This window comes from Micropterus dolomieu, linkage group LG09, assembly GCF_021292245.1.
Source record: "Micropterus dolomieu isolate WLL.071019.BEF.003 ecotype Adirondacks linkage group LG09, ASM2129224v1, whole genome shotgun sequence".
In the NCBI taxonomy this organism is placed as follows: domain Eukaryota; kingdom Metazoa; phylum Chordata; class Actinopteri; order Centrarchiformes; family Centrarchidae; genus Micropterus; species Micropterus dolomieu.
Genome location: NC_060158.1, coordinates 5342321 through 5354239, shown reverse-complemented (window position 1 = coordinate 5354239; position 11919 = coordinate 5342321). Strand labels below are relative to the sequence as shown.

At 39.9% G+C, this 11919-nt stretch overlaps 1 protein-coding gene across 5 annotated transcripts in view; it reads left to right on the top strand.

Annotated features, from left to right (window-relative positions):
- Positions 1 to 11691, top strand: part of cnot3b (CCR4-NOT transcription complex, subunit 3b) — a 64470-nt gene extending 52779 nt beyond the window's left edge. For all 5 annotated transcript variants that reach the window (XM_046058257.1, XM_046058255.1, XM_046058258.1 and 2 more), the window contains 3 exons: positions 4060 to 4192; positions 4681 to 4806; positions 7102 to 11691. In XM_046058257.1, the coding sequence (XP_045914213.1) occupies positions 4060 to 4192; positions 4681 to 4806; positions 7102 to 7200 (358 nt within the window). In that variant the 3' untranslated portion in view covers positions 7201 to 11691. The remainder of the gene's footprint in view (positions 1 to 4059; positions 4193 to 4680; positions 4807 to 7101) is intronic.
- The last annotated feature ends 228 nt before the right edge of the window (positions 11692 to 11919 follow it).

Genomic DNA, 11919 nt, shown 5'->3' with positions numbered 1-11919 from the left:
TGGAGTCGATCAGTCTGTGGCACTGCTCAGGTGTTATGAGAGCCCAGGTTGCTCTGATAGTGGCCTTCAGCTCTTCTGCATTGTTGGATCTGGCGTATCGCATCTTCCTCTTCACAATACCCCATAGATTTTCTATAGGGTTAAGGTCAGGCCAGTTTGCTGGCCAATTAAGAACAGGGATACCATGGTCCTTAAACCAGGTACTGGTAGCTTTGGCACTGTGCAGGTGCCAAGTCCTGCTGGAAAATGAAATCTGCATCTCCATAAAGTTGGTCAGCAGCAGGAAGCATGAAGTGCTCTAAAACTTCCTGGTAGACGGCTGCGTTGACCTTGGACCTCAGAAAACACAGTGGACCAACACCAGCAGATGACATGGCACCCCAAACCATCACTGACTGTGGAAACTTTACACTGGACTTCAAGCAACGGTGGATTCTGTGCCTCTTCCCCCCCCTCCTGACTCTGGGACCTTGATTTCCAAAGGCAATGCAAAATTTACTTTTATCAGAGAACATAACTTTGGACCACTCAGCAGCAGTCCAGTCCGTTTTGTCTTTAGCCCAGGCGAGACACTTCTGACGCTGTGTCTTGTTCAACAGTGGCTTGACACAAGGAATGCGACAGCTGAAACCCATGTCTTGCATACGTCTGTGCGTGGTGGTTCTTGAAGCACTGACTCCAGCTGCAGTCCACTCTCTGTGAATCTCCCACACATTTTTGAATGGGTTTTGTTTCACAATCCTCTCCAGGATGCGGTTGTCCCTATTGCTTGTACACTTTTTTATCTTTGTTTTTTTTTAACCACATCTTTTCCTTCCCTTCGCCTCTCTATTAATGTGCTTGGACACAGAGCTCTGTGAACAGCCAGCCTCTTTAGCAATGACTTTTTGTGTCTTGCTCTCCTTGTGCAAGGTGTCAATGGTCATCTTTTGGACAGCTGTCAAGTCAGCAGTCTTCCCCATGATTGTGTAGCCTACAGAACTAGACTGAGAGACCATTTAAAGGCCTTTGCAGGTGTTTTGAGTTTATTAGCTGATCAAAGTGTGGCACCAGGTGTCTTCAATATTGAACCTTTTCACAATATTCAAATTTTTCATTAGTGGAATGAATGTATACGTTATACAAGTTTCACTTTTTGAATTGATGATATTCTAATTATATGACCAGCACCTGTATATCAGAGGTATACTTTTCTATTTTTTCTATTTGCTTAAATTCTCTTTACAACAATCAATAGCTGTTGCTTCTTATTATATAAAGTGGATGTTTTTTATTGATGCATTAATAAGTTACCACTGGTTAATCTATAACAATATCTCATATTTTTAAAAACGGAGCGTTTTGCTCCACTTAAACATTTTTAAATAACAGTTTTTGTCTCTTCCCTTTTTGTTAGGGAGAGTTAAACTTTTAGTTGGTGTAAACAATTATAGGTAGGGCTGGGCAAAAAAACAATAGAAGAAGAGAATTATTGCAATGTGATTTTCCTCAATAATAACATAATAAATGTTAAATATATTGTCAATAAATCACAAATCACAAACAAATTAGAAAAAATATTTACTTGAAAAAAGTTTTTAATGTTCTACCTCAGATTTGTTAAGTGATCCACTGTTCAAAACCACTATTAAACATCTGGTTCCTTCAATTTTCAGTCAGGAGCAAAAATCAGCCTTTAAACTTGAAAGAAAATATGATTTGACATTTATCAGAATCAAATGGTATGAATTTATTTGTGATAACATTTTAGGCCATATTGCCCAGCCCTAGTTATAGGTTTCATTTCTTGCAGATAATATAACAAAGAATCGAGTTAATAAATCTGTTTACACTGATCTTCTACTTGTTAATGAGCCCCAGTCATTTATCTGAGTTAAGAGGCATCCTTAAAAAAACTTCACCATTTGATTGTTGAATCGTTTGCCAAAGCTTTTAATCTTTGTCATCCAACTTAAATCAGAGAACCACAGAATGAATCAGCTGCAGCACACAAAGAATTATGTGGAATTGAAGCATGAGACATAATGAAAATCACATCACTGTATGTGATATGTGATTAGTACTTTCAGATATTCCGGTAAACAGTAATGTAGCATGCCTTCACACACAAACACAATGTGTGCGAGCACGCACACACGCACAGCACTCACAATTAGAGAACAGATTATACTGGTTCTGTATCTACAGCGCTGTCAGCCCACACAGGTACAATTGACATTTAAATCCAAACACTCAAACCCTCTTGTCCAACAGTACCTGTTGTGTTTTCCAGTCAGAGGAGGAGAGTGACACACAAACACACACACAAAGAGCCTGCATTTCATCCTCAGTGTTTAAAACAAGATTGTGATGTCGACAGTTGAGTGACAGTGTTTCTTTATATCTATAATTAATTTCCAGGACACAGTTATTTTTGTGCTTACAGCCACATACAGTAATTTCCACCTTATTTGAGTTTATGTAATCAAAGTAAGCATATTAGTGATTAGAGTGTAATCAGTCTGAAACCTTCTGCCTGTTAGTGGGACATGCTGATTATTCTTGGTGGGCACTGACCTGGCTAACGTTGCAACAGCCTAATGGAAACGGAGAGGACAAACTGTGTTTACCACTGATCTAAAAATACGTGGTTCGGATGGGAAAAGTTCATCTGGGCAGATTTTCCTACGATCAGATAGGTGAATCTGTCGATCAGTCTGACTAATGGATTAGTTAATTGGTCCACAAAGTGGTTCATCAAAAACCTCTTTGTTCATGAGAGGCTTTAGAAAAGCTAATTATTCAGTTTTACTTCAGATTGGAGGCAGAGTGGTGACACTGGTTGTTTTATATCCCATTTATTAAACCATATTTTGTAATTTTTCTATTTATACTGACAATCGTGATTCACAGGTCACATCATAACACTGCAGGATCACTACCCATGATGATGATTTTTAAAACACTTGAGAATACAGCCTGAAATGACACCCGTTTAGCTCTCTACGTTATTGTGCTTACTGTAATAAACATTTCCCATACTTTAAGAGTTAAAATTAGGGGTGTGACGAGACCGCTAACGAGACACGATATTTGGTTCACGAGATCAAGATTTTATCATTATTTTTTAACAAATGTTCGATGCCAAATTACATGAAAATCTTGAGCATTAAAAACTTAATTATCCGCATTCTGGTGAATTTGTTTGCACCATTTTATGGTGGAAATGTTTCTATTTATGTGAACGGAAACACATTATTCAGGTGGCAGGTGACAACTCAAATTATAAAAAAATAACGCAGTGCAGCTCTCAGGCATTCTGTGTTACTTAATGTTTCTCCTGTAGATCAACTTTTCTCATGTAATATCACCCCTGCTGAATCAACTCACATGCAGTCATGATTTAGTCATCCCTCCTCTTTTGTGTTTCTTGTTAATCACCTTAATGATAAATTGTTTCATTTGAATTCAGTTATAATCTCCTGAACTTTCAGCACATTCAGTAAGGTAGTATCCCCTTCAGACCGGCTGACAGACACGACCCTGTTTGGGACTGTATGTTAGGATGAGAGTACAGCTCCCAAACTGAGCATGTTTGCGCTATCATTTTTTCTCTTGACAAGACATATCGTTACGTTTTTAATCTCACGAAGTGGCACGAGATCTCATCACACGTTGTTAAAATGTATTTATTAACATTAAGGTCTCATTATCCTGATCTTTAAATTTTTACATGTTCCATGTTCTACTCTTGAATCCAGCAAAAATACAATGTTAAAGAGGAAAGTCAGTCTCCAGGTCTTGGGGAGTACTGCTGCAGAGGGGGCTGTGTGAAGAGATGTCACAGTTAACGTTTGATTATCATTGACTGTGATTGACTGTGCACGTGTTTAAAAATCTCCCTGAATGTCACAGATTAGTCCCATTCATTTACATCCCTATTAGCACACTAAATAAATGCAGACCCCAACCCGTCTGTTTGATGTGATGCTTTTTTTCTAGTTTTTTCACTTCTATTATAAATACCTTCCTTCATCTAGTTTTGTTCCACTAACACTCTGTCTGTGTTGGATATTACAGGCAGTACCTGATGAGGAACCCCAGCCCCACCCTGCCTTTCCACCACCAGATGCCACCGCCCCACTCTGACACTGTAGAGTTTTACCAGAGGCTTTCCACGGAAACCCTCTTCTTCATCTTTTACTACCTGGAGGTAGGACGTGTGTCTAAATCGTGATATCAAAGCACAAGTGTCTTTGTTCTGTAGATAACTGGCCAAATGTAGATCATGTTCTTATCTGTTAGTGCAGAGTTTAAAGTGATTCGAGGATCAAAAAGATGAAATAAATGTCAGGGTTTGGTCTAAATCAAAGGGGAGGATCTTTCAAAAGAGAGAGCAGCTTCAGAATGAAATGGATTTGATTAAAACGCAGAATCATTCAGACTCTGAAATGATCAAAGCAGTTGGCTGCCATCTTTAGTTTACACCTGTGTTTGATTAGGAGTAGTTGATTTAGGTCCCTGCTTTGGGACGATGAAAGGTATTCTGGGACATGTAGGAAACTGCTGCTTGAAGATTCACAAAATTGGTGATCTCTTTTAAGTCCACACCAGAACCAAAACTGTATTTTGCCACCATGCCGTATTTCTGCTAATTAAATCCATGCTTTTATTTCTTACCTCTTTGTGTCTTCTCTGCAGGGCACCAAGGCCCAGTATCTGGCAGCCAAAGCCTTGAAGAAGCAGTCATGGAGGTTCCACACAAAGTACATGATGTGGTTTCAGAGGCATGAAGAACCCAAGACCATCACTGATGAGTTTGAGCAGGTCAGCTTCACATCTTTGACTTCTTGTGGAGAAAGTTTGTAGGCCTACACCAGCATTTTAGCCTTTTTACTACAAACCCCTCACACTTGACTCTCTAACCATTTTGCAAAACCATACTGCTGAGGTTTTTCTACAGCTCTAGGGAGCCGTTGATTTCCATCTATTTGTGTTCATTATGAAAATCTCATAACAGGTTTCCAAAACATACTTGATTTGTGTGTCATAGAGTCACAGACAGTTAACTCACTACTAAGCAACCACAGAAATTGTGAACAATGAACGCAGACTTGATATTCACTGTGATGGATAACCCAACTTTAAAGTTTAAATACTCTCCCTATTTATTTTTGCACCGTCCAGTAGGGCTGAACGAATTGCGATTTTGTTTTACCAATATTGCGATTTAATATGCGAGGAATGTTTCAGCTCTTTACCTTCTGTATTATTCAAAATGGACAAGCAGTAAATCAGTGTATAGTATGACCAACACAATATTAGATAGATAGAACTACACTGTTCTTTCTTGTGGGTCAGGACTGTGTTGAATTAGGTAGAATTATTATTATGAGCAATGGTGGAGAAGTTATATTATGTTATAATAATTTGACAAAGATAATTTGAGTCAAGTCATGGCATTAAATAATATGATCTAATATCATCAGGTCAGCCTACCTACTGACCACAAGAACAACTAACTCACCACAGTGTGTTATACAGTAAGTGCTCAATATAAAACCCCACAGTTCGCGGCTGGCCCGACGATTTCACCCACCATCACCACCACCATGTTACCCGCGTGTTTGCTACTTTCATATCTTGTGTGGCACTAAAATTTCTATAGTGTCAGCTTTTGTCAAGCTTAAGGCCATTTTACAACAAGAAGGCAAGGTACAGCGTAACGTGCAGACGAAGCATGAACTTCTGCTTTCCTCTTGGGTGTCATGTGACCTAATCGCAACCTTTGCGATTAGAAAATCTGGTTTTATTAAATCGCGATAATATCGCAAATGCAATTAATCGTTCAGCCCTACCGTGCAGTTATGAATGGAAATCAAGGCCTGAGAGAGCAGAAAAAAATGCATCCAAAAATCAAAAAACTGCACAGCAACACATGATTTATAGTAAAGGATGTTAAACTTGTAAACAACCATGATTTTTAATCTGCAGTGTGATCATCTTGAAGGATTCTTTAACCCAGAAACGACAACAAAATAGGATCTTGTTTCACTTTCCATATTTTATATGTTTGAGGTCCTGATATATTTTTAATATTAGCAAAATGATGATTCTTAGCAGGTAAATTTTTTAGCGTATTTCTGTTGTCCAGCTAGCAGTATGCTCCTAATAGTGGTAGATCAACTCAGGGCTCCAGACTAAATTTTTTGCATTGGTTGCGCTGGTGCATCACCATTTTTCACAGCCCTTTTAGTGCAATAACAGTATATTCTAATTTTCTGTCATTTCCCATACACATTGATAGTTATGTAAATGATTGTTTGTCTTTATTTGAATCACAGCACAAACAAAAAAAATTGCCAAATTATTCTCATTATTGTAAAACAAAACTTAAAAAGTGCAGAAGTGAAACAAACATTCAAAAAAATCAAATGATTCAAAAGTGTGTGCTGCTCTCGGATACCTCGCTGCGATGCAGACCGAAAGAACTGCTATTGATCCCAGGAGTGGACTCTGCTTTGAAGCCAAACAAGCGGCTGTAAAGCAGTGGATACTTAATTTTGAGCATCACAACCCCCACAAAATGACTCGTTTCACTATCCGAATTTGATCCATTCTGTCGGTAACATTTGGAAAGAGCCGCGCAATTATTATTTAATCTCAATTCAAGTTAGCAGAGGGCTAAACCAGAAGTTAGCCAGCTTGGCCAGCAGAAGTCAACCCAGTGGAACATAGAAACCTCACCGCCAGCTAGCGTTTTAGTGGTGTAAATGCAGAGCGACACAGATAACAACACCAACGCACAAGTATAAATGTGAAATGCCATAGTTATCAGCGGCCAATCACCGCAGGAGTATAAATCCAGTGCCCCTTCTCTGCTTTTGCGAAATTTTAGGTGCTCCAGTGCGACCAAGAACAAAATTTAGTTGCACTTGACAGATAATTGGTCCGGAGCCCTGTCAAATGAAGCCCTGTGATTGGCTGTGAAGGTCCAGAATTTTGCTGGGATGTATTTATTCATGCAATAAAACCTTTTCCTAGTGCAGGGTTTTATTGTCAGGAAGCCAGGTCATCATTGCTCTGTCTTTAAATGTTTTATGCATTACATGTTTTTTTCAGGGAACGTACATTTACTTTGACTATGAGAAATGGGGCCAGCGGAAGAAGGAGGGCTTCACGTTTGAGTACCGTTACCTGGAAGACCGAGACCTTCAGTGACCCGCAGCAAGAAAGACAAGACGAAGACGAACGGACGGCTTAGGAAGTGTTGGAGGGACAGATGGATAGACAACAAACAAATGAAGAAAGCTGCTGACATTCCTGGATCTGATCTCAGCTCGTTGGGGGAAGGAGTTGATCGGGCTGGAGGGGGCAAGCTGGTTTGCAAATACACATTTGAAAAACCTCCCTCTGACCCTTCCAACATCATCATCCTCACCAGTGATTACTCCTCCCACTCTGTCATCCCTTCTCCTCCTCCTCCTCCTCCTCCTCTTCCTCTTCCTCCTCCTCCTTTCCATCCCTATATCATCAGGCCTTTTATTTCCATATATTCCTGAACTGGAACTCTTTAAAACAACAAGACTTTGATTTATTTGGGCAGATAAGACACAACATATTCAGACTATCATGTGCTTTTCTCCTCTGTGTTATCCTGTTATTTTGGCTTTAAAACCTTGTGCTTATATTAGCTTCTTGAGAACCAAAGATAATTGGTTTATCATACAGTACAGGCTCTGTCCACTTTCTAAACAGGAAAACCTAAAAAGGTAGCAAGTGTAGAAGCTTCAACCCACAACCACACACACTAAATGTGTGTTGCATCAGTGTTTTTCCCAAATTTGTAGTATGGAGCAGCGATGCAGTAGCAGGGCAGGAATCGGATGATAATTGTAAATTTAGTTTTGTAAATCCAGCAAGAAGACAAGATAAAGGAGGAAATATGAACTGACTCAAGATCAGCAAGGAACTCAACGACCCGGATCTGGAGGTTACCATAACCTGAACCTGTAAGAACCCCTAAGGTCTAGGTCTTGGATGCCAGTTTATTAGTTAAATACAACAGTCCTGCAATAAATCCTCCCAACACAAATCTTATAATGTACAATTTTGTTGAAACTGTTTCAGATTCAGCTTTTATTCAGCTTTATGATCATTATAACCTTCGTGATGGGAGGATTTAGTGCAGGACTGTTAATTGGACTGCATTAGGTGTACCTAATAAACTGGCAACATAGTGTACATCATTGAAAATGCAATACCGCTTCAATATCTGCACAGATATCATAATTTTTGTCCTTTTTTCCCAGTAGCAGAATGGACGATGGAAAATGTCTTTTTGCATTTACATAAATAATAGAAGACGCCCCACATGGAGTAGGCTAGGATTCATGGAGACCGGCTCCAGAACAAATACACGTCAGAATCAGAATATCTCCTGAACTTCCCTGCAGTCTGAACACGTTCTCTGTTATTAATTGTAGTTTTTGCTGTGATGCAAACCAGTTGTTACGTTCCTTCCACCTGAGATTACCTCAACCTGGATTTAGTACCGGAAATTTAGGTTTGCTTCCAAGTGGTGGGAGCACAAAGGAAACAAAAGCCGAGCCTGTGACACTGGCTACATCTTAATGTCCGGGTCGTTAAGTTCTTGTAGTGTAAAAGGCCAAAGTGTTTTGAGTTTCACCTCTAAAGAAATCGTACACAAACTGAATGTTTGGTGCGAGACTCAGGTTGAAAAACATGATCAAATTTCGCCTCCCTGCTGGCTGGTTAATATGAACTCATCTACCAGGAAACAGGAGCTAAATATGTTAAATAATGTGCCCTGCTGCTGCTTCAACATGGGCTTGTCGCACTTAATCGCCTGAATACTGATAAGCTCTTACAGACCGACCCTTCGACCTGTAAACCTGCCTCTGGTGTGCGGAGCTTCTGCCTTGACCTAACCTGACGGTCGTAGACGTAACACCGACCCGACTGTCCGTTACACCAGGGTGGACAATGAACACCACCACCAGCCAAATGGGGGTAAATATTCGTCGTAGGCGGCACCACAGGCCTCTCTCGCACTTCTGTGTCTTTCAGAGGTCCTGTTGTTGTATTCTTGTGAAGTGGTAAAAGTGAAGTTCATTTTGTGAATCCACCAGCCGGTCTAAAAATATCCTGCCCTGCCTACTCCCATCTAGCCACAGTGGAGGAGTGTGACAACACAGCCAGCGAGGTGTTGGTAGTAACTGTCTTTTACCTGGTGGGCAGTGTTATATCACAGTTTGGTTTGGAAACTGTTATAGAGGAAAGGGATTATACTCGGGGAAAATACGAATATGTATATATTCAGAATTTAAGCTAAAATTTTTGAGTTTGGCCCTCGAGTTTCTGTGGCTCAGTGGTTCACCTTTCTTTAAATTCAAAGGTCAGCTCACTCAAATTACACAAAAAACAATTATATTTTTCTCATCTTTCTCTGGTGAAAACTAGTCATGCATATAGTGGTACAGTTTTTTTTATTTGCCCGTATTTCAAACTGAATTCATTCAGCTCCTCTGTGTTGAGAGTGGCTACACAGAACACTAGCAACCAGCAAAATAGCCAGTTAATATACAACCGTGTGGATGGCTAATTTTATATCCAGATGTCTGCAAATGTTTGTAGTTTGTGGTGAATCTTTACTTCACTTCCTGGCGATTCTTAAAAGTAGTCAGGGGCAGCTGTTTCAGGGGCTTATTTTAATTACACTAATTCAGTTTTATGAAGGAGGGCTACTCTCATAAGTAACGTTGGCTTTATTTGCTTTTCCATAAATACATATTTATAGCTACATTGTCTTTGGTGACATTTTGGTGATGAGGTTTATACCACTCCCATGTCTGCACGTTCATTAGGAAGCTGCTGCCGTCAGCTTAGCTTAGCTTTAAGAGTGAAAACAGAGGCTAGCCTGGCTTTAGCCAAAGGTAACCAAATTAGCTTCACAAGTTAACACGTTTATATACCGTTTGTTTAATCCGAACAAAAACTAAATTTTAAAAACATCGACATGAGGTTATACCGGGGTTATGGTTGAGTTGAGAGCAGTAACTTCGTGGTTACCTGGTGACCTTAAAGGCTCCTGGTCTAAAAAATTGGCTCAAACATAACTTCCTGTAAAACCACAGATTGTTGTTTTTACAGTTTGGTTTTTGAACAAACGTGATTCCCCCCCCCCGCCCCAGTTTCCAGTCTTTTTGCTGAGCTAAGCTAACCAGCTGCTGGCTGTTGCTTTATCGTTACCTTACAGACATAAGTCGTATGTATCTCCTTCTCATTAAACCTAAACTATTCCTTTCTTAATCTAGTGGTACAAATAACATCTCCAGCTTGTCATGCTGCTGCAGACATGTCTTAGCTAGCTACTGAAAATCTCCTTGTATCTTAAACCTTGACAAATAAAAGCAGAACATTCTGCATGACTAGAAAGCACCAGAGGTAAATGAGAAATGTATTTTTTGTGAACTGATTTAACACAAAGCTCCAGCAGTGAGCGTTGTGGGTGTTGGATGCTACCAGCAGCTGTACGGACAGTTTGTTAGTCTCCCACCAGCCTTCCTTTCTCTCTCTCTCTCTCTCCCTCCTCCTCTTCTCTCTGTGCTGAAGAGCACAAACTGAGCAACACCAGCACTGCTGCCCACATCTCTGTCCTCCAGCTCTCTGCTCCACGTTTACACACTGACGGGTTCGAATAAGCCGACTGGGCCGACAAGAAACACACACACTGCCCAGTACTCACTACCAACAAGTCATGATTTTAGCTTTTCCAACACCCTGCATCCTGAGCTCTGCTGCCAACACACTGCAGAGTTGTTATTTTGTTATAACCAAAACACTTTCCTTTCTTCATGTCTCTCTCAGCCGGCCAGCTCTCAAATCCTCTCTTCATGCCAGGTAGATATTTCCTTTATTTCTCAGGAAGTATTTGATAGATCATTTAATGAGGAAATGTATCCGCCAGCAGCTTCCGCCGCCACAGCACAACAGCAACTAAATAATCTTCCCCACGACAGATTCGTACCAAAATAGTAATTTCCATTAATCATTTGGGAATCTCAGAAGCGTTTTTCCCTCTTTACCTGCCAGTGGCCCTTTCCATTTCACAAAACGCTTTTCTAAAATACAAATATTGTCCTCCAATGTTTGGAGCAGCGCCGGTAAGAGAGACCATCTTTATATTTTGTATTTGTTGGATTAATTGTAGTACATTGTATATTATTTTTCAGAGATGGGGAAAGCATTTTGAAACCTAGAGGAGAATGAGGACCCCTGTTCTTTTTAAAGTTTTGAAACTTTTCAACAGGAGTGTGGGGTGTTTTTATAGCCAAACAGACCGACCCACAGACAGACACACAGACGACTCTTCACTTATTCACTTGACTGACAGTCCTGCTTTTAACCTTTTTTGTTTACTTTTTTTTTTTTGTTGACAAGAGGAAGGGATGAGAGGTCAATCTGAGAGCCGAAATGTGAATCTCTCTCTGCCCCTTGACAAAAGTGTTGTATAGACTCTCATTCTTCAAACCTCTCCTTTGTTTTTTGTTTATTTGTTGTTGTTGTTGTTGTTGTCGTCAGACAGCATGGAATAATGACACTTGCAAAGTGGCGCTGAAAAAGTAAATAATGACATAACCATTAATAAAGGATTGTAAAATATTAATAAAAGAATTACTTTTCAGAAAACGTTTGGTGGTTTGTGGTCATCTTGTAGTTTTGTACAGTTTCAGATTCATTCAGATTAACAAGATAATCGTACTGAGGTATTCTAGGTAACCTAGATTACCTGAAACTATCAGGTACCAGACGTTTGTGTCCTGAGCACAGAATAAGAACAACACAAAAGGTAAACCATCAAGCAGGGGAACTTATTATGGAAATAACTGTATTTATCAAGCTTCTCAGAATTACTCA